Raw genomic sequence first — 23,463 nt, 5'->3', positions numbered from 1 at the left:
GAGCTATAGTAATTAACTGAAATGTGATAGTAATTAACTGAAATGTGATAGTCACATGCGATCTCAACTGTGCCAAGGGGGGCTGCATTATTCGTGGGGGACGATGTTTACTGTTGCTTTGTTTTAAGTTGGATGTGTAGGTAGATTCAAGGATGATGGTCACTTCTAGTAGCAGAAACTATTCCTTTTTCTGACCTCGCATCATGTAGCTCATTTAGAATAGGGCTTAAACAAATCTGGTGTTGATACTTGCACCTGATTATACTTAGATTCTATCGAAATATTCTATTTAGCTAGAATCACCTTTGATCTATTTAGATGGAATTACCTTAGCTCTGATGTAATGTTTATGACGGAGGACTTCCGGTATGGTTCTCCTTCATTTTATTGCTTTGGTAATAAACAATGCTGTAGGAACTCTGATTGACAGCTTTAGTGAAAGCTGAATTTAGCGCATAGATTAAATAAGTAGCGAACTCTGACTTAGGCAATATCTGAGCCTTAGTCATTTACTATGAGGATGCATGTTGTCTGATGTTCTAGAAGGAATTCCATGTCAGAGAGGGCGACAAGAGTCATGTCACTATCAGAGGGTACCTTCTGTGATAAGGTGGCATTAATAGCTCACTCACATATCAGTGTTCAAAGTCTACTTAAAGACAGGAGTGGATTAATGCTTCTGCGATGGATATTATGTAGAATATACCTTTCTTGTAGTGTGTATGTGTTTGATAGTTTGTGCGTGGACGTTGAGTGTACAAAATATTAAGAACATCTGCTCTGTCCACGACAGACTGTCCAGGTGAATCCATGTGAAATCTACAGTATGATCCCTTATTGATGTCACTTGTTAAATCCACTACAGTCAGTGTAGACGAGGGAGAGGAGACCGGTTAAAGAAGGACTTTTAAGCCTTGAGACAATTGAGACATGGATAGTGTATGTATGCCATTCAGAGGGTGAACGGGTAAAACAAAATATTTAAGTGCCTTTGAACGGGGTATGGTACTGTAGTAGGTGCCAGGCGCACCGGTTTGTGTCAAGAACTGCAATGCTGCTGGGTGTTTCACGCTCAACAGTTTCCTGTATATATCAAGAATGGTCCTCCACCCAAAGGACATCCAGCCAACTTGACACAACTGTGGGAAGCATTGGATTCAACATGGGCCAGCATCCCTGTGGAACGCTTTTGACACCATGTAGAAGGGACTGTCCCAACCCCCGTCCTTTAAACCAACTTACTTCTTTTGTCGTTCTCAGTGCTCTTGTTATTAAGGACACTCATTAGTGAGATCACCAGTGATGCAGTATAGATTGGCTATCACTTTGTTGTTCCAGTGACTGCACAATAAAAGGTTTACTGCTGCCCCTCACATAGATAAAGGGCCAAGCTCTCATGAATAAGTAGCCCTGCTCATGGGAGAGCAGAGAAATTCTCCTCGGCGGAGAGTCAAAGAAGCAGGCTGTAGATACAACAGAAAACTTAGGACGTAGTTGGAGACTCACTCCACAGTGCAGAATCCTGTGATAGTTCATGACAGTGAAAGTGATTGAGGTGTCAGCTGAAGGACAAGAAGACCGTGTGAGCGTGTGAGGACGTCAGGGAGCCATGTGGCGTGGGAAGCGACGTTGGTCGTCCACGGAGGTGCTGCTGAGTGTCCTGTGTCTGACGCTGCTGGCGGTGTGTGTCAGCCTCATCATCATCACCTGGCTCGCCATGCAGACTGACTGTGAGAAAAAACACTCCAGACTTTTGTTTTCTTTCCTCCCATTTCTGTCACTAAAACGGTCAGTATGTTTGTATAGAAATCAAATGTAATACTCTATGCTGCATATAACTTCTGGGTAAAATATATCCATTTGCCATAGTTTCGTTTTTGATCTGTTGGTCTTGTATGGAGTGACAAGTGTCAGTCACTTACAGTATGTGTGTTTGTCACAGTGGACCAGTGTGGACTAGGTGGGACTGAGTCTGTGTTCAGTGGGAGGCTGGTCATTACGAGGGGGGCTGTGTTTACTGAGAAGCTGAGAAACAGGAGCAGTCTGCAGTTCAAGTCCCTGGCCTTCGACACAGAGCATCTGGTATGTCGAGATACCATACACACACGTATCATTCTCCTGTCCACTCTCCTACACACTTTAGCCTTGTATTATAAATACTGTATTTTCTCACAGATATCTGACGCTTACAGCCGTGGCTCCCTCAATAATGACTTCAAGGCCTGTGAAGTTTTAGAATTCAGGTGAGACAGTATGTGTATAATGATGTTTACAAATGACAACCTCGTAGCATAGTTACATATACTGAAAGTGACAATGTCGTTATACCATTTCTGACCATGAATCCCCCCATGTGACAGCAATGGCAGTGTGGTGGTGAACTTTGACCTGCAGTTTCGTCAGAGTGTGGAGGTGAAGGAGGCAGAGCAGCAGCTGGTGGCTGGGCTTCAGAGCACTGGGGGCCTGGTGGTTAACCAAAATAGCATCCAGGTCACAGGTATACAGTAAATCTGGAAAGTATTTAGACCCCTTAATTTTTTCCCACATTTTGTTACGTTACAGCCTTATTCTAAAATGGATGAAAACGTTTTTTTTCTCAACAATACCCCATGATGACAAAGCTAAAATAGGTTTTTTGATTTTTTTGCAAATGTTATAAATTACTGGGAGTTTATATATGAAGTGTGTGACTCGTTATTTTTTATAGTTTATTGCAAATGTATTAAAAACAACTGAAATATCACATTTACATAAGTATTCACACACTTTACTCAGTACTTTGCTGAAGCACCTTGGGCAGTGATTACAGCCTCGAGTCATCGTGGGTATGACGCTACAAGCTTGGCACACTTGTATTTGGGGAGTTTCTTACATTGTCTGCAGATCCTCTCATGCTTTGTCAGGTTGGATGGGGAGTTTCGCTGCACAGCTATTTTCAGGTCTCTCCAGAGATTATCGATCGGTTTCAAGTCCGGGCCCTGACTGGGTCACTCAAGGACATTCAGAGACTTGTCCCGAAGCCACTCCTGCATTGTCTAGGTTGTGTGCTTAGGGTCGTTGTACTGTTGGAAGGTGAACTTTCACCCCAGTCTGAGTTCCACAGCGCTGTGGAGCAGTTCTTCATGAAGGATCTCTCTGTACTTTGCAGCGTTGATCTTTCCCTTGATCCTGATTAGTCTTCCAGTGCCTGCTACTGAAAAACATCTCCACAGCATGATTCTTCCACCACACTTCACCATAGGGATGGTGCCAGATTTCTTCCAGACGTGACGCTTGGCATTCTGGCCAAAGAGTTCAATATTGGTTTCATCAGACCAGAGAATATTGTTTCTAATGGTCTGAGAGTCTTTAGGTGCCTTTTGGCAAACACCAAGTGGGCTGTCATATGCCTTTTACTGAGGAGTGTCTTCCGTATGGCCACACTACCAAAAAGGCCTGATTGGTGTGAGTGCTGCGGAGATGGTTGTCCTTCTGGAAGGTTCTCCTATCTCCACAGAGGAACTCTGGAGCTCTGTCAAAGTGACCATCGGGTTCTTGGTCACCTCCCTGACCAAGGCCCTTCTCCCTCGATTGCTCAGTTTGGCCGGGAGGCCAGCTCTAGGAAGAGTCTTGGTGGTTCCAAGCTTCTTCCATTTAAGAATTATGGAGGCCACTGTGTTCTTGGGGACTTTCAATGCTGCAGAATTTATTTGGTCCCCTTCCCCAGATCTGTGCCTCGACATAATCCTGTCTCGGAGCTCTACGGACAAGTCCTTCGACCTCATGGCTTGGTTTTTTCTCTGACATGCACTGTCAACAGTGGGACCTTATATAGACTTTCTAAATCATGTCCAATCAATTCAATTAACCACAGGTGGACTCAAATGAAATCGTAGAAACATCTCAAAGATGATCAATGGAAACAGGATGCATCTGAGCTAAATTTTTCAAGTCTCAAAGCAAAGGGTCTGAATACTTATGTAAATAAGTAATATGTAACTAGGTTTAATACATTGGCGAACATTTCTTAAAACCTGTTTTCACTTTGTCATTATGGGTTATTTTATGTAGAATGATGAGGAAAATGTTTTATTCGATCCATTTTAGAATAAGGCTGTAACGTAACAAAATGTGGAAAAAGGTCGAGTCAGAATACTTTCAGTATGCACTGTAGGTGTAAAACACACCTTACATACCGATTCATGATCATAGTATTGGGAGGAAAATGGGATCTAGATCTATTACCACGTTATTCATCCAGAAGACTTGTGTGAAATGCAGCATTGAGAATTTGAACCTATATGATGTTTCTGTTTAGTGAAAGAGGACCTAACTACATACCAGCCGACCTCTTCAACCAAACTGACCACCACACCTCATCTTTCCACTACATCTTCTTCAGGTGAGAACGGAATCGATAGGAAACACTTACAATAGATTAGTCGTACTGTAGTACTGTACCAGTACCATTTAAAAAAATAAAAATTTCATTGATGGCGAATGATGATTAATGTTCACAGGGAAATGCCCACCTTATCATATGGCCTGTGGGGATGGCACCACATGTGTGGCCACCATGCAGTTTTGTGACGGAGTAGACAATTGTCCTGATGGCTCAGATGAAAACCATACTCTCTGTGGTGAGTGTTTGAGACTCAGTGTTTGCTGATTATGTAACCTTATCCCTACAATCTTAGAAAAAATAATTCCAAAATTGTTCTTCGGCTGTCCCCATAGGATAACCCTTTTTGGTTCCAGGTAGAATCCTTTTTGGGGTTCCATTTAGAACCCTCTAGGTGAGATCCGGCTGGTGGATGATTAATAATGAAGTGGATAAACATTGTTCTTGAATATATAGATGGTACAGAGTAACAAGAATGCCATGTCAACGCATAATGTGGGGTCTGGTAATGTGGTCATGAGTGCATTGGTAGTATAATAGACTTAAACTGTGTGGATATCTCTCATATTTTCATAGCAACAAAGTGCGATGGCCAATTCCTTCTTCTTGGTCCTACGAGCTCCTTCCATTCTGAAAACTTCCCTCTCCTCTACAACAATGGCATGATTTGCCGCTGGGTCATACGGTAGTCCTGCTTCTCACACTAACTACACACTACTCACTTTCATATACTTTTACCTGACATACCAGTGCTACCTCTCTACTTTTTGTGCTACCTTAATTAAAAAAAATATGTATATATACAGTACCAGTCAAAAGTTTGGACACACCTACTCATTCTATGGTTTTTCTTTATTTTTTACTATTTTCTACATTGTAGAATAATAGTGAAGACATCAAAACTATGAAATAACACATATGGAATCATGTCGTAACCCAAAAAGTGTTACAAATATATTTCATATTTGAGATTCTTCAAAGTAGCCACCCTTTGCCTTGATGACAGCTTTGCACGCTCTTGGCATACTCTCATGAGGTAGTCACCTGGAATGCATTTCAATTAACAGATGTGCCTTGTAAAAAGTTAATTTGTGGAATTTCTTTCCTTCTTAATGCGTTTGAGCCAATCAGTTGTGTTGTGACAAGGTAGTGGTGGTATACAGAAGATAGCCCTATGATAGCCCTATTTGGTAAAAGACCAAGTCCATATTATGGCAAGAACAGCTCAAATAAGCAAAGAAAAACCACAGCCCATCATTACTTTAAGACATGAAGATCAGTTAACAGGGAAAATTTCAAGAACTTTGCAGGGAGACGACAGTCCATCAATACTTCAAGACATGAAGGTCAGTCAACGTTTCTTGAAGTGCAGTCGCAAAAACCATCAAGCGCTATGATGAAACTGGCTCTCATGATGACAGCCACAGGAGAGGAAGACCCAGAGTCACCTCTGCTGCAGAGGATAAGTTCATTAGAGCTACCAGCCTCAGAAATTGCAGCCTAAATAAATGCTTCACAGAGTTTAAGTAACAGACACATCTCAACATCAACTGTTCAGAGGAGACTGCGTGAATCAGGCCTTCATGGTCAAATTGACACAAAGAAACGACTACTAAAGGACACCAATGAGAAGAAGAGACTTGCTTGGGCCAAGAAACACGAGCAATGGACATGAGACCGGTGGAAATCTGTCCTTTAGTCTGATGAGTCCAAATTTGAGATTTTTGGTTCCAACCGCTGTGTCTTTGTGAGACGCAGAGTAGCTGAACGGATGATCTCTGCATGTGTGGTTCTCACCGTGAAGCATGGAGGAGGAGGAGGTGTAATGGTGTGGGGTTACTACATGTTATTTCATAGTTTTGATGTCTTCACTATTATTCTACAATGTAGAAAATAGTAAAAATAAAGAAAAACCCCTTGAATGAGTAGCTGTGTCCAAACTTTTGACTGGTACTGTATATTTTTTATTTTTAGAGTTCAGAAAGGACTGGCCATAAAGATGAATTTCCACTCATTCGACACAGAAGAAGAGATTGATACTCTCAGTCTGTATGAGGGCACAGGACAGGGGAAAAATCTAACATGTAAGTATATAACACTCCTGAGCAAATATGTACTAATTTCTATACAGCAAAATATCTATATAAAGTACGGTAATAGCACACCTACCACCCACTATGGCTGTGTTTCAGACCTGCTGTCAGGCCGTTCCCCAGGCACTGTGTGGCTGCTGTCTGACAAGGTCACTGTTGAGTTCTCTTCTGACGATTACAACAATTTCCAAGGATTTAATGCCACCTACTCAGCAGAAGACATCAGCAACCTCTCTAGTAAACTTAAAGCAGCGTATCCCAAACTCGGTCCCCGGGACCCTAAGGGGTGCACGTTTTGGTTCTTGCACTAACACTACACAGCTGATTCAAATTATCAAAGCTTGATGATTAGTTTATTATTTGAATCAGCTGTGTAGTCCTAGGGCAATAACCAAAACGTGCACCCCTTGGGGTCCCGAGGAATTAGAGTTTGGGAAACCCTGACTAAAAGATTTCCTTTTATCAAAACAAACTAGAAGGAAGATTGCAATAGGATTTGGTTTTGGGTCTCTGTGAAATGACCGTGACAGTGTTCCTCTCTGTCCTCTCAGATGAGGAGAGGCTGAGCTGCTCCTTTGAGGAGGGCCTGTGTTTCTGGAGGCAGGAGCCTGAGGATGAAGGGGACTGGATACGCACCAATATCCCCACATTCCCCCCTTTCACAGGCCCAAACTTTGACCATACATTTGGTAACCAATCAGGTGTGTCATTGTGTGACAAGACATTACTTTACTTAGCTGAGACTTTACGATTTTATTTCGAAGCCTCATTGCTGCAGTTTGTTTCTGTTCTTTGACTGTTATTGTGTTCTGACGAAACAGGCTACTACATTGTCACACCGGGAAGCCCTGGCCAGTGGGAGAAGAACTTTAAGATCCGCAGCCTCCGATTAGCTCACTCAAAGGAACCGATGTGTCTGAAGTTCTGGTAAGTCAAATCAAATTACATCAGCTGATATCTCAAAGTGCTGTACAGAAACCCAGCCTAAAACCACAAACAGTAAGCAATGCAGGTGTAGAAGCACGGTGGATAGGAAAAACTCCCTAGAAAGGCCAAAACTTAGAGAGGAACCAGGCTATGAGGGGTGGCCAGTCCTCTTTTGGCTGTGCCGGGTGGAGATTATAACAGAACATGGCCAAGATGTTCAAATGTTCATAAATGACCAGCATGGTCAAATAATAATAATCACAGTAGTTGTCGAGGGTGCAACAAGTCAGCACCCAGTGACCCTCTCTCCCTCTATTCATGTACTGTCTGTGGATATCCATCTCTAAACACATAGCCTCTCACCAGATGTGCATTTATGCTACTTGTTGCTCCAGGTACCACATGTATGGAGAGAATGTGCATCGGCTGAGGGTGTTGGTAGAGAGACGGTCAACTTCTGTGGTCAGAGAAGCTTCAGTCATTGTGGTCTTCCAGAAGGAGGGGAACTATGGAGATAACTGGCACTTCGGCCAGGTCACCCTGAACAGCACAGCTGATGCAACGGTCAGAGCGCTCTGAATCCCACATGGTGTAATTGCCACGCTGTTATACTTGGCTGTGCATGTTACGTCTGTCTATAAGGATCTGTCTCTTCGCTGTGATGTTCTTCTCCAGGTGGTTTTTGAGGCTCAGAAGAAGGGGGGTATGAAGAATGACATCGCCCTGGATGATATTAGTCTGACAAATGGTCCCTGTGGGGCGGACCCACCAGACCCAACAGTGGTTCCCACCCCTACAACACCACCTCCAATACCTCGTATGTTACTCTTAACCACATAGTCTTCACATGGAACACTCTGACACAGGCCGTCCATTCCGAACAGAACCCCCCCTTCATTGTTTACCAGCACACTCACCCACTACCACTGAGTCACCAACTCGCCCTCTCTCACCTGACAATCACTGTTCTTTGTCCGTTAATGTCATGTGTCCTTGTTTTCCATGGTAGCATCTAAAGCGTGTATTTCTTCCTCTTTCTCAGCTGACTGTGGAGGACCTTTTGACCTCTGGGAACCCAACTCTACATTCAGCTCCCCCAACTACCCACACTCCTATGGAAACAAGGCTTCTTGTATGAACTTAGTTTTTTGTTCAATTTTTCCCTAATTGGTTGAAATGTGGTGTTCATACATCTGTCTATCCTGGGCAAGGTTTGTGGACTCTTCATGCCAGGGAAGGATGGAACATCCTGCTTCACTTCCTGGATTTTGACGTTGAATCGACCTATGACATGGTGGAAGTGCGGGATGGGGCGGGGCCACAGTCTGAACTGCTTGGTGAGTCTCTGACCCTCCGCCTACTGTGACGTCCTTCCTACACGAGCCTCTGTCATGTTACCATGACACTGTTAGTTGTTATTGAAAATGCAGGTGAGGTTTACTGTGGTGAATTGATGCGTGTTTCTTTGTCAGGTGTCTTCACTGGTACTGATGCTACCTTTCCAGATGTGATCTCCACAGCCAATCAGATCACAGTGATGTTCTTTACGGACAGTACAGGGTATGGCAGAGGGTTCCGTGCCAACTTCACATCTGGATTAGCACTGGGCATGCCAAGTAAGATTTTATATTAAGTAACCAGTTCAACATTCTAAAGTCCAAAATTAGTAGTTCTGAATGAACCTTACCTGATGTACTCTTTGTTCTTCAATAGCCAAGTAACCAAACTACCTTTGTCATTTCAAATTCCAGAGCCTTGTGTCACTGGGCAATATCGGTGTCAGTCTGGAGAATGTATCTCCAATGTCAGTGTGTGTAACGGCCAACCAGACTGCGCTGACTCCTCAGACGAAGCTGACTGTGGTGAGTAAAACAAATGAAGCTGTGACCCTGTTCACACCCATACAGCAATTCATGCCAGTTAAAGGCACGTGGGCCAAAAGACTGGTAAAGTGGTTCTCCATGATTCTATGCGTTTTAGTGCATCAGGTATCAGTGGACAGTACGAGTGTCAGACATCTGCAGCTCCAGGTCCAGACCACCCGGTACACAACCTGTGGTCAACACTGGAATTCTCAGCTCTCCCACTTCATGTGTCGTTACCTGGGCTACAGGTGAGACCTCTGCTGTGTGTGTGTGTGTGTGTGTGTGTGTGTGTGTGTGTGTGTGTGTGTGTGTGTGTGTGTGTGTGTGTGTGTGTGTGTGTGTGTGTGTGTGTGTGTGTGTGTGTGTGTGTGTGTGTGTGTGTGTGTGTGTGTGTGTGTGTGAGAAACAGTCATTCTTTGTATGTTTGACAGCGTGAAGGACAGGAAGTCAGTCACTGTGTTAACATGTACTCTAGATCAGGAAGTGCCCTGCTCATACCCTCCACAGAGAAAGACTCTCCCTTCACCACCGTGAGTGTGGCAGCCAACGGTACCCTGGACCTGACCCCCAGGTACACTACATTCAACAAACAACTTTCATTTACGTAAAAAAAAGAAGAAGTAATTTAGCCGACGCTCTTATCCAGAGCTACTTACAGGAGCAATTAAGTGCCTTGCTCAAGGGCACATCGACAGATTTTTCACCTAGTCGGCTCGGGAATTGAGGAAATCCAACCTTTCGGTTACTGGCCCAACCCTCTTAACCGCTAGGCTACCTGCTTCTAATAATTCAACTTTGATTTCACAGTCATACCAACATCCAACCTGTTTGTTTCTATTTCCCATAGTGAAAAATGTACGGGTGAAAAGGTTATATCTTTGGAATGTGACAACCAACGTGAGTATGAAAAGCATAAAGCATCAACATAGTAACATGATACATACTGTAAGTACTCATTCACATATAGACATTGACACGTTTTGACAAATGAACAAAATACACTCAAAATACACTATGCTGTGCATTGTAGCGTGTGGCGTTCGCATGGTCTCCCAGAAGATGGATCAAAGTGGGTCCACTGAACGAAGGATGGAGGAGAAAGGAGAGGAGGAGTCAGAGGAGAGTGGAACTGTCAGAGTGGTGGGAGGGACAGACTCTCGTAAGGGGGCGTGGCCATGGATGGTGTCGCTGTACTTTAGGGGCCGCCATGTGTGTGGAGCTACTCTGATTGACAACGAGTGGTTGGTTACCGCTGCACACTGCGTTTATGGGTGAGGAATTTTTCTCTGCATTTATACTGTTTGTTTATGCTCCTGTATTCACCTTTACTTTGTCTACACTGTAAATATACACTGTGTATACACCTGAGCCTCACCTTTCTCTGCACACAACATGTCACATGTTTCTGTGCATTTACCCTCAACTGAGTTTGACCTATTTGAGTACAGAGTAGCTCTACCATTGTTTATCTGGTCCGTACATTTGGAGTTTTACAGCCCATGTCTACATTGACGGTTGTCTTTTTATCCTGCAGGAAAAATATTCACCTTTCCAACTGGGAGGCAGTTTTGGGCCTTCACTCCCAGGACAGTGTAGATGTCCTCCCATCACAGACCCGAAAGGTTGACCACATCATCATGAACAAACACTACAACAGACGGACCAAGGATGCTGACATCGCAATGATGCACCTTCAAACAAACGTCAACTTCACAGGTGTGCAATCAAACACACCTCTGCTCTACATAGCCCAGTGCTTCTCAATTATTTTCTGTTACGCCCCCCCTAGGAAGAAGTAAACATTTCGCGCCCCCCAACTCTCCGCCGCGACTGTAAATAGTATCATTTGTCTATAAAATTGTTATAAGTACACCTCTGCATAACATTTTATCCTTATTAACATTAAAGAAAACAAAAAAAGAAAAAAGAAAGAAATATAGATCAACTTACAACAAAGAATAACTTTATTAACATTGTTTTTTAGTCTGTAACAGAAAAGACTTAAAGTGCATCGATTTGCCTGAAATTTAAAAAGAAATTCAAGCCTTATTTAAACTGTAAGTTTTTTTGACCATTTGATACTGAAAAATCAAATTAAATATAATCAATAAATAATAATACATTCAAATTGATCAACAACATTAACTCAGGAGCACAATATATGAAACACTGACCTATAAAACAAAAATGAATAAAACAATTTGTGCTGATTTAAAAAAAATCAAAATGAGGAAGTCATAGTTTTTATTTTTTATTTTTTTTATTTTTTATATTCGGCACGTTTTCGCTGAAAAAACTCAAGCGGCTTATCAGCGTGATTGGGGTGTAATGTCTTTAAGTGACGCCTTAATTTATTTGGCTTCATGCTGTCCGCTGCCAACATTTTTAGACACAGTAAACATTTTGTCGTCTCCCACCGTAGTCACAGTGAAGCCAAGTGCTACATACGCGTCGTCATATTTCCTCGTCTTAGCTTTCGGGAGACTTACGTTTGTCTCATTATCTCCGTCTCTCTCCGCCTTTCTTTTCATCCCTGTTAAATATTTTTCCATGGTGTCTCTTAAGGGTTTGTTATCTGCACTTCATATATCCTGCTCTGTGCTGTGTGCTCTTGTTCGGTGCAAAAAAAACCTACTCCCTGCGGCAAAAAAAAGCATGTTCCCCGAGGTCACACGCGCCCCCCCTGGCATCGCTCCGAGCCTCCCCAGGGGGGCGCGCCCCACTATTTGAGAAGGTCTGACATAGCCTGAGAGTTTGACCTTATGTCAGATTGACACTGAGCACAAGCGGTCATGTTGTGTTCATATAAAGTGGATTATTAAGTAGATGTACCTCACATATTCACACAGGTCCGTACACACAGGATATAATATTCACACAGGTCCGTACACACAGGATATAATATTCACACAGATCCACACACACAGGATATAATATTCACACAGATCCACACACACAGGATATAATCTTCACACAGATCCACACACACAGGATGTAATCTTCACACAGATCCACACACACAGGATATAATCTTCACACAGATCCACACACACAGGATATAATCTTCACACAGATCCACACACACACAGGATATAATCTTCACACAGATCCACACACACAGGACATAATATTCACACAGATCCACACACACAGGATATAATATTCACACAGATCCACACACAGGATATAATATTCACACAGATCCACACACACAGGATATAATATTCACACAGATCCACACACACACAGGATATAATCTTCACACAGATCCACACACACAGGATATAATCTTCACACAGATCCACACACACAGGATATAATCTTCACACAGATCCACACACACAGGATATAATCTTCACACAGATCCACACACACAGGATATAATCTTCACACAGATCCACACACACAGGATATAATCTTCACACAGATCCACACACACAGGATATAATCTTCACACAGATCCACACACACAGGATATAGTCTTCACACAGATCCACACACACAGGATATAATATTCACACAGATCCACACACACAGGATATAATCTTCACACAGATCCTTCTTTTACAGATTACATTCAACCCATCTGTCTGCCAGCAAGTGACCAGCAGTTTGAGGCTGGGAGGAAGTGTTTCATTGCAGGCTGGGGAGCAGAAGTAGAGCAAGGTTAGGACTCTGGTGTCACTCAATCAAATCAAATGAAATGTTATTTGTCACATACACGTGTTTAGCAGATGTTATTGCGGGTGTAGCGAAATGATTGTGTTTCTAGCGCCAACAGTGCAGTAATATCTAACAAGTAATGTCTAACAATACACCCAATCTAATGTAAAGGAATGGAATTAAGAATATATAAATATTTGGACGATCAATGTCAGAGCGGCATAGAGTAAGATACAGTAGAACAGGACAGAATACAGTATATACATATGAGATGTAATGGAAAATATGTAAACATTATTATTAAAGTGACTAGTGTTCCAATTATTAAAGTTGCCAGTGAGTTCAAGTCAATGTATAGGACAGCAGCCTCTAATGTGCTAGTGATGGCTATTTAACAGTCTGATGATCTTGAGATAGAAGCTGTTTTTCAGTCTCTTGGTCCCAGCTTTGATGCACCTGTACTGACCTCGCCTTCTGGATATTAGCGGGGTGAACAGGCAGTGGCTTGGGTGGTTGTTGTCCTTGATGATCTTTTTGGCCTTCTTGTGAAATCGGGTGCTGTAGGTGTCCTGGAGGGCAGGTAGTTTGCCCTCGATGATGCACTGGGCAGACCGCACCACCCTCTGGAGAGCCCTGCGGTTGCGTGCGATACAGCACGACAGGATGCTCTCAATTGTAAAAGCTTGTGAGGGTTTTAGGTGCCAAGCCAAATTTCTTCAGCCTCCTGAGTTAGTTGTCATTAACAGGTTAATCTGAGGATGTGGTTGATGAAAAGCGCCATACAATTGAAATTGATCATTATAATTGATGTATGTGCCTGTAAATGTTGTTATTCCCTCCAGGCGCAACACCTAATGTGCTACAGCAGGCAGTGCTGCCCCTGGTGAGCCGCTCTGAGTGTCAGAAGCTGCTGCCTGAGTACAACATTACAGCCAGGATGGTGTGTGCCGGCTACTCTGAGGGGGGAGTGGACTCCTGCCAGGTACATGGATTTCAATGGTCGTAACCCTCTGTGGGCAGAATACGCTACATGTCTGTGAAAGAACTGCACCAGGAAAACTTTCAGATAATATACTGTCCCAGGGCAGCAAAAGATGGTATACTGCCCCCAAGGCAGCACTGGATAGTAAAGTTTGGGTATTTGTGTATTGTACAGTACAATGCCAGCTGTACACAATGCCATCCACAGTTAGTAATATCCATGTACAGTGTGTGAGAATTATGTCCACTGACTGTGTCATCCTGTTGTTTTAGGGGGACTCTGGAGGTCCACTCATGTGTGAAGAGGATGGCCACTGGGTGCAGGTGGGCGTGATTTCTTTTGGTGTGGGGTGTGGCCGCCCCCAGCGCCCTGGTGTGTACGCCCTGGTCTCCCAGTTCGCTGACTGGGTCGTCCAGACCAGACGGCTCTCCTGACACTGGGGACACTGGGATTACAGGCTCCAGGGAAACAGAATATTCAGTCCTGAATTAGGATCATATGCAGTCATGGTTATTAAATCAATCAATGCGTTTGAATAAGTACAATGGTGTAACACAGCTTTACAGGGATATTCAAAATATGTAAAAAATAATTGTTTGCAAATCTATGCTATTTTATACTTCCCATGGCTGGGCCTGAAGAAAAAAATCACTGGCTGTGCCTACAACACAAATGAGACTTCCCATGGCTGGCCCTGAAGCATAAATTAAATGTTGTGAAATTATGACACAAGATGGCAGTATCTTGCGTATTATGTTTTGGATATTATATGTTTTTTTTCACACCACAATGCCTTGTGAATTACAGTGATGTTGTATGCATTTGATCTTAACACCAGAGACAAACCTTCTTACTGTCAATAAATGTTTACATATTTCCTATTCCTTTTCAAGTCATTGAATGGTAAAAGTTGGGACTGAATAATTAGAATGCTCACGTACTATATACACTGAGTGTATCAAACATTATGAACACCTAATATTGAGTTGCACCCCCACTTTTGTCCTCGGAACAGCCTCAATTCGTTGGGGCATGGACTCTACAAGGTGTCGAAAGCGTTCCACAGGAATGCTGGCCCATGTTGACTCCAATGCTTCCCACAGTTGTGTCAAGTTGGCTGGATGTCCTTTGGTTGGTGGACCATTCTTGATACACAATCTGTTGAGCTTGAAACACCCAGCAACATTGCAGTTCTTGACACAAATCTGCCTGGCACCTACTATCATACCACGTTCAAAGCCACTTAAATATTTTGTCTTTCCCATTCACCCTCTGAATGGCACACATACACAATCCATGTCTCAAGGCTTAAGAACCCTTCTTTAACCTGTCTCATCCCCTTCATCTACACTGACTGAAGTGGATTTAACAAGAGACATCAATAAGGGATCATAGCTTTTGGCTGAATTCACATGGTCAGTCTATGTCATGGAAAGAGCAGTTTTGAATGTTTTGTATTCTCAGTGTATGTTGTCACTGTTCTGAGAGAGGTGTTGCTTTGCACGCCAGGTGCAAAATACAGGGATTATGTGTCCTATGCTTTTCACCACGGCTAGACGACACGCCCAAGGATCTGGCAGATTGTAGATAACATCAGCAAACTGCCCGGGAGACAAATAGAGTGCTGGCAGTGAGAGGGTGTAACCTGCTCTTTTCTCAGCTGACCAGCGACGTGGATCCACCTGCATAGAGTTATGTTTGTTCTTCTAGCATGAAGGGAGGGACAGACTAAAACACGGAGTACTCTGCAATGGGAAGACGCAGGCTGTAGAACATCAGTGGCTTGGTTATCTAAATGTCTGATTTTCAGTTTCCTTTCAACTTACGTTCTAATTCCTTTATCACCTCACCTGTAGTGGAATCAGTTAGTGATTGCTGCCAAGTTAGGAACTATGACAGTGTATAATTTGAACTTGGATCTCGGTTTCCTAAGCAATGAAGAGGCACGTGCTGTTGTTGAAGTTCTAGAGAGAGACAAGCGTCTAAAGGAGATTGAAAAGGAGAGGATTGGGTAAGTGAGAGATCGTATACTTTAGCGTAAAATAACTGCATTTGATTTTTAAAAGTTGGATTTGAGATGAAAAGGCAAGCTGGTTGAATCGTGGGTTTCTGTCTGTTTTTCTCTCTGTGTGTGTGTGTAGCTACATACTTTATGTCCGACTAATCATTTATACTTGTGTGCTCACCAGACGTCTGCTTGAGCAGCAGGGGGACAGAAAGTCTGTGTTAGGATGGCCGGAGAACCTGAGAAACCAGCAGACTAACAAGATCAGTGTCCACCCATCCCAGGCACCACACAGCACTAACATAGGTGAGGGCAGACCACCAGATACCCTGTCTACACCAGTGGAGGCTGCTGAGGGGAGAGCGGTTCATAATAATACCGGAACGGTGCAAATTCAATGGAAACTATGTGTTTCATTATTTGATATATGGATATCCCCCCACATTCTGAAATTGCATTTCTGCCCCCCCTCCCCTAATTTTATCATTGGAATGTGATTCAAAACGGGGCAACAGTGTGCTTTAGGACCATGCAGACGCCTCCAAGTGGTCGGGTAGGCTGTTTGTAGTGTTTATCCAACTGGATAAAAACATTTTTTGTGTGATAATTATGTCCCCCCCTACTTCTAAAACCAAAGTTGCACCCCTGTGTATGCACATGGGTGGCAGAACACAGTGCTATAGAGTTTCAGCTTTGCCTGTGGGAAGGGATACAAAGCTTTTCCTCACACCCCACAGTAAATGAGAAGGCTTGTATTCCTACCTGAGATGGAGAAAACTTCCATTCCCAGAGGCACAGAAACCTGTACAGTATCACGATTATTTGGAATAGTCAGATTAGTATAATAGTTTGATTTCAACGTTCACATGCTTTGCAAGAAGAACAAATCCTTAATAATCCTGTTTACATGGACACGTCTGAAATCAGGCTACCTGATGGGACTTTGATAAATGCAGAAAATCGCAAATCAAAATAAACGTTGTTTACATGACTAATGCTATAACTGGCCTACTGCCATAATCAGTTTCATATCAAATGATTTGTGTGTATGTAAATGTGCTCACTGTGTTTCATATGTTGCATTATCAACAATGAAGCTCCTGTCCCTTATGCCAGGAACTGCTCTGGCTCTACAGGGTTAAAAGTGTCCTCATAACTTAACAGATGTCTCATAACATGACTTTCCATATACTGTAATTATCTGTAAATATGTACTTATGGTTAATTGTTAACTTTCTCTGTCTATGACTGGCTAGACGTATGTTAGGGAGAATAATTACCATTATGTACACTACGGGTCAAACGTTTTAGAACACCTATTCATTCAAGGGTTTTTCTTTATTTTTACTATTTTCTACATTGTAGAATAATAGTGAAGACATCAAAACTATGAAATAACACATATGGAATCATGTAGTAACCCAAAAAGTATTAAACAAATCAAAATATATTTTATATTGAGATTCTTCAAATAACCACCCTTTGCCTTGATGACAGCTTTGCACACTCTTGGCATTCTCTCAACCAGCTTCATGAATTAGTCACCTGGAATGCATTTCAATTAACAGGTGTGCCTTCTTAAAACTTAATTCGTGGAATTTCTTTCCTTCTTGATGGGTTTGAGCCAATCAGCTGTGTTGTGACAAGGTAGGGGTGGTATTCAGAAGATAGCCCTGTTTGGTAAAAGACCAAGTCCATACATCAACTGTTCAGAGGAGACTGTGTGAATCAGGCCTTCTTGGTCAAATTGCTGCAAAGAAACCACTACTAAAGGACACCAATAATAAGAAGAGACTTGCTTAGGCCAAGAAACATGAGCAATGGACATTAGACCGGTGGAAATTTGTAATTTAGTCTGGAGTCCAAATTTGCGATTTTTGTTTTTTGTTTTTTTGGTTCCAACCGCCATCTGGTTTTGGGCTTAGTGGGACTATTATTTGTTTTTCAACAGGACAATGACCCAGCACACCTCCAGACTGTGTAAGGGCTATTTTACCAAGAAGGAAAGTAAGGGAGTGCTGCATCAGATGACCTGGTCTCCACAATCCCCCGACCTGAACCAAATTGAGATGGTTTTGGATGAGTCGGACCACAGAGTAAAGGAAAAGCAGCCAACAAGTGCTCAGCATATGTGGGAACTTCTTCAAGAGTGTTGGAAAAGCATTCAAGGTGAAGCTGGTTGAGAGAATGCCAAGAGTGTGTAAAGCTATCATCAAGGCAAAGGGTGGCCATTTGAAGAATCTCAAATATAAAATGTATTTTGATTTGTTTAACACTTTTTTGGTTACTACATGATTCCATATGTGTTATTTCATAGCTTTGATATCTTCACTATTATTCTACAATGTAGAAAATTGTACAAATAAAGAAAAACCCTTGAATGAGTAGGTGTTCTAAAACTTTTGACCGGTAGTCTATTACATGTAACTGTTAACATGAACTGTAACCCTGAAACCCTACCTCTTCAAATAAACATATCTTAAATAAATCCCACAAAAAAAAAAAAAAAAAAAATCTGCACTTGTACTACTAGCGCTGACTTTGCTAATAACTACTTTAATGAGTTAAAATGGACTAACTACGACTGTGATATGTGGTTGTCTCACCTAGCTATCTTTAGATGAATGCACCAACTGTAAGTCGCTCTGGATAAGAGTGTCTGCTAAATGACTAAAATGCCAAATGTAAGGTGAGCCATTGACCCAGAAATGGCCTGAAATTGCCCTTAGGACAAGTGATGACTAATAAGATGTAAGAGATGGAATCTGATCTGCTAGTCCTCCAATGAGAGCATGACTAGGTCACTACTGGTGACCTAACTGTAGATATTGCTGCTACTCATGAGGTTTGCAGGGTCAGGTTAGTCAGTCAAGCCCATACAGTCCTACTCTTTATCTTTGGCTAGGATAGTTAGCAACTCACTGCTGCTTGTCCTGAGTGATATTTCAACACGTTGTCATTCTACAGAGCAGCAAACTGTGAGAAGTAAAGCAATAAAAGGGAAGGATGACGGTAGCAGAAGACATACAACTCTGCGAGCCCGTCTCAGCTCCATGTTCAGCCTCAGGCTTCCTCTGAGGGGCAGCAGAGACCCGGGAGCGAAAAACAACAGCCATAACAATGGGTGAGCCTTTGTAACAAATACGTAGCTAGTACACTTACAAACATGGTGGAAACATGCAGATTACTGTTACAACAGCCTTCAGAGGATGAAATTAGGGTACAGTGATATTCTAATGCAGGCTCATCCCCATCCCCTAGGGTTAGCAACGTCCCCTCTCCTGGAGGACAAAGCTGCGAAGACAAGAGTACTGAGGCAAAGCATGTGGAGGAGCAAATAGGTGAGCTTGCAGAGGTGCCTAACAAGGAGGTGCACACAGAGGAGGAGCTCACCAAGGAGGTGCACACAGAGGAGGAGCTCACCAAGGAGGTGCACACAGAGGAGGAGCTCACCAAGGAGGTGCACACAGAGGAGGAGCTCACCGAGGAGGTGCACACAGAGGAGGAGCTCACCAAGGAGGTGCACACAGAGGAGGAGCTCACCAAGGAGGTGCACACAGAGGAGGAGCTCACCAAGGAGGTGCACACAGAGGAGGAGCTCACCGAGGAGGTGCACACAGAGGAGGAGCTCACCGAGGAGATGGACACAGAGGAGGAGCTCACCAAGGAGGTGCACACAGAGGAGGAGCTCACCAAGGAGGTGCACACAGAGGAGGCACACACAGAGGCAGCACACAGAGAGAAGGAGCTCACAGAGGGTCCTGCAACGGAGGAGCCCATTGATGATCACTCAGTGGAGTCTAATAAGGTACAGACTAGTGCATAAGGCCCTCAGTAGGTGTGTAGTAACCAGTGCCTGGGTGTTCCCCTCACCTTTGGGCCTATAATCTCCTTGTAAAGTATTGCTTTCCGCACTGCATCAAAGTTGTCGTATTTCACACACCCCATTCAGGGAGCCTTTTCAACAGCTTGGGTGTACCCTCAGCAGGTTTGCATGCCTATGACACACGCTTGGGTAAACTCAGCGGCTTGTGACAGTTCTTGAGAACATATTCTAACCTATTCTCCTATATCTCTCTGTCATGTAATTTAGCTTGATAGCATGTTTGCATTCACAACCACATTTATTTGATTAACCAAAATATTGATTAATTGGGAGTTGCACTTATTGTTGAGTTATTATGAGATTGGCCAATAGCTTTTGATGAACTCATGGATCAAAGGTTAAATGCAAATATTGATTCAAATCCCTCTATTGTATGTTGCACCAAGCATAGCAGGTGATGTCTAAAAATAGACATGATTTGCATACTTAAAGTCTCTCTCACTCACTCACTCACACTCACTCACTCACTCACTCTCATTTACAGGTGATTGGACCTGCTGTCTTCCCTGAGGGTGAAACAGGGAAGAGGAGAACAGATCTACTGGAAACAGGTGGAAAGCAGGAGAGCTCCACAGGTGTGTAATGGCTTCCGTCCTCCTCTGGTTCTTTACTAAAGGACAGATAGTAAACTGTGTGTTATGATTGCAGCTATGGTGGCTCCTAGTTTGGACGGGGAGTGAAACAGACACTTAAACAGTTCACTTGAGCATTCTGTAAGCCATGTACACACAAATGGAGCCATATATGTTTAGATGTGGTTACTTCTGTTATCCTTGATTTGATATGCACTGAGTGTACGAAACATTAAGAACACCTGCTCTTTCCATGACATTGACTAACCAGGTGAAACCAGGTGTAAGCTATGATCCCTTATTGATGTCACTTGTTAAATCCACTTCAATCAGTGTAGATGAAGGGGAGGCGACAGGTTAAAGGATTTTTAAGCCTTGAGACAATTGAGACATGGATTGTGTATGTGTGCCATTCAGAGGGTAAAAAAACATTTTAGTGCCTTTGAACGGGGTATGGTAGTAGGTGCCAGGCGCACGAGTTTGTGTCAAGAACTGCAATATGCTGCTGGGGTATTCATGCTCAACAGTTTCCTGTGTGTATCAATAATGGTCCACCACCCAAAGGACATCCAGACAACTTGACAGAACTGTGGGAAGCATTGGAGTCAACATGGGCCAGCATCCCTGTGGAACGCTTTCGACACCTTGTAGAGTCCATGCCTGACAAATTGAGGGGGGGTGTTCTTAATATTTTGTACACTCAATGTATACACATACTTAGTAAAGAAATTAGATTATGTCTCTCAGAGGCTGGTTTCCTAGCAAATAAATGGTTAATAAAAATGTGAACAACTGTGTCAAAGGTCAATGTACCAATCTTGTTCTCTTCAATGGTCAGCCATAGGTCAGAATCAGAGAGAGGACCAAGAAAGTTCTGGAGTGACTGGACCAGCGTCAGCACCACAGTCAGCCAGACACCCACCAGTGAAGCATGAGGATCCTACATCTAACCCTCGGAAAGGAGAAAACATCCAACCATCAGCTGAATTGAAAACGCCTATTCCCTTTAGCCCAAATCGGAACATATGTAGCTGCCCCATCCGCCCCCACCACTCTGACATCTCCTGCCCCTTCCTTGCACCTCAAGAGCAGTCCCTGCCCAGGACTGACACTGTGGAGAGTCTTTCCCCTGAGGTTACGAACATTCCCTTTCACAGCTCACATCAACCACCAAAACTTCAGTCTTCTAACTTGAAGAGGAGCCAGCTTCAGAAGGCCTCTGGTCGGGCCGTGACACCAGCTCGCCATTTGTCCTTGATCAGGCCATGGAGTGTGGAGTCACCGGGAATGTTCTCCTTGCTAAGACCAAGCAGCTCCACCACACTGCCCACCTCCCACTATGTAGAGACCCAGGCTGAAGCCTCCGGCCTCTCCTCCAACCTCACCTCCGTCCTCCCTTCCAACCTCTCCTCCGACCTCCCCTCCAACCTCCCCTCCGGCCTCCCCTCCACCTCTGACCACCGAGAGAGTCCAGTCACCTTGAGACAGCACATTTCAAGTAGTCATCTCACCTTGTTCCCTGCCTCTGACCTACAATGTTTCCAACCCCAGAGCCTCAACAGAATCCTGCCTCGTACTACACTGTCTCATTACCCTCTTGGATGTAGGACCAGATTAAGCTCATCTTTGATATTTAACTCTCTCCCCATGTCTAAGAACACTTTAGATACAGCAATTGAGAGTCCAAAATACCCTAACAGGTCCAAGTCACTTGATAGACATTTAACCAAGGCTGTATCTATGGATACAGCTGGTGACAATCACTCCCCCTACTCGCCACCCAGTAACACAAGATGGATGTCATCTTCTGAGAGAATCAACATGTTGGCGAAGCAGCATAACTTAGCAACCCAGGTTGGTTTATCAAAAGCCATCAGCCAACAGAGGATTCTGCAGACGAATGCCTCCGTTCAATCTAATAACCAAAGAATGTTCAAGCACCATGCATATTATTCAGGTGTATATGACACAGGTCCCAGTCTGGCAGTTAAGACTCATTCTCTCTCCAGCCTCAGCTCCAGGGCCTCTCACGAGCTTCAGTCACATCTTCACAGCCCCCCAGTTTCACCAGATCATATGACTGATCTCACCAGATCCTATGGTGGTACACACAGTGCCCCAGCAGACACAAAACAGTTGATGATAGGGGAAAAAATAAAAGTGACTGGTTCAGAGATTATTGATAGTGAAATACATAATATCAGTGGATTTAAATGTCAGACTTCAAAAAAGGATTTGTTTGCATCTCAGATTAGAAAGAATAGCTTGGGCCTGCCTGCTCAGGACGCAACTCTTATCTCTGATAGGACTGAAAAAGATCCCACTGGTTACAGAAGCAACCGGAAAGTAGATCAGATACTGAATCGCCTCAGACTGATATTCAGTAGCAAACGCATTGAGGAAAAGAGTGTGTTGTTTGGTAGAAAGGGGAAAACGGTGCCATCAACACTTGAGGGAGCTAATGTCATCAGTGAGAATAGACGGACAGGGAAGAGGTCTCCAGAGGTCAAAGAAGTGCTGAAACCCATTGACCTTCAAAGTAATGAGGCAGGTCATCTAAGACAACAAAACAGAGGCTGCAATGGGCTGACAATATCCACAGTTAAATTAGCATCCAAGAATGCACAGTTAGATATTCATGATAAAGAGAGGAACACAATATCAACTGAGAAAAATGGAAACCCATCGCTGTCAAAAGAAGAATTAAGTAGAACAAATCCTCCACATTCACCCTATTTTGGTAGTCAATCCCATAAGGACTCTGGAAGTTCTAGAACCAGTCAATTTAGCCTCAACACAAAGAATGAAGATGTCTTCTCTAGCTCAATGGGTAAGGACAGTAGATCAGATAGTAATAGAACTGCCTGTTTTAAACCCACACAGCTCTCATACTCCAACAACTCTCCAACCACTACTGATTTTGGCCTGAAACATGGCCGCTCCATCTCTGTCACCAACATTTACTCAAACCGAACATCAAGAAACAGGCGCATCTCCACAGGAACTGATATGGCCGCCACAAGGTACCTAAGGAGTCTGGAGGATATCAGAGGGCCAGGGGACCTTGATCGCCCACCCAGGACCCTTTC

The 23,463-nt window shown here is 43.4% G+C and overlaps 1 protein-coding gene across 1 annotated transcript; it reads left to right on the top strand.

Annotated features, from left to right (window-relative positions):
• The first annotated feature begins 1,609 nt into the window (after nucleotides 1–1,609).
• On the top strand, nucleotides 1,610–14,345 carry tmprss15 (transmembrane serine protease 15). Its single transcript, XM_055943421.1, has 25 exons — nucleotides 1,610–1,730; nucleotides 1,943–2,082; nucleotides 2,176–2,243; nucleotides 2,361–2,497; nucleotides 4,298–4,381; nucleotides 4,500–4,619; nucleotides 4,958–5,066; nucleotides 6,356–6,465; nucleotides 6,574–6,711; nucleotides 7,026–7,175; nucleotides 7,296–7,401; nucleotides 7,797–7,965; nucleotides 8,077–8,218; nucleotides 8,444–8,533; nucleotides 8,613–8,738; nucleotides 8,874–9,017; nucleotides 9,153–9,263; nucleotides 9,382–9,514; nucleotides 9,742–9,837; nucleotides 10,114–10,163; nucleotides 10,297–10,537; nucleotides 10,801–10,982; nucleotides 12,837–12,932; nucleotides 13,772–13,911; nucleotides 14,184–14,345. The coding sequence occupies exons 1-25, from the start codon at nucleotides 1,610–1,612 to the stop codon at nucleotides 14,343–14,345; spliced, it is 3,165 nt and encodes a 1,054-aa protein (XP_055799396.1).
• Nucleotides 14,346–23,463: the final 9,118 nt, after the last annotated feature.

This window comes from Salvelinus fontinalis, chromosome 13, assembly GCF_029448725.1.
Source record: "Salvelinus fontinalis isolate EN_2023a chromosome 13, ASM2944872v1, whole genome shotgun sequence".
In the NCBI taxonomy this organism is placed as follows: domain Eukaryota; kingdom Metazoa; phylum Chordata; class Actinopteri; order Salmoniformes; family Salmonidae; genus Salvelinus; species Salvelinus fontinalis.
Note: the sequence above shows the minus strand (reverse complement) of the source record. Positions and strands in the feature narration are given on the sequence as shown.

Excerpts from the sequence above, each read along its gene's own strand:
- tmprss15 (XM_055943421.1), top strand. The coding sequence starts at position 1,610 with ATGTGGCGTGGGAAGCGACGTTGGTCGTCCACGGAGGTGCTGCTGAGT. Across the intron at positions 8,219-8,443 it reads AACACCACCTCCAATACCTC|CTGACTGTGGAGGACCTTTT; the intron begins GTATGTTACTCT and ends CCTCTTTCTCAG. Across the intron at positions 13,912-14,183 it reads GGGGAGTGGACTCCTGCCAG|GGGGACTCTGGAGGTCCACT; the intron begins GTACATGGATTT and ends CTGTTGTTTTAG.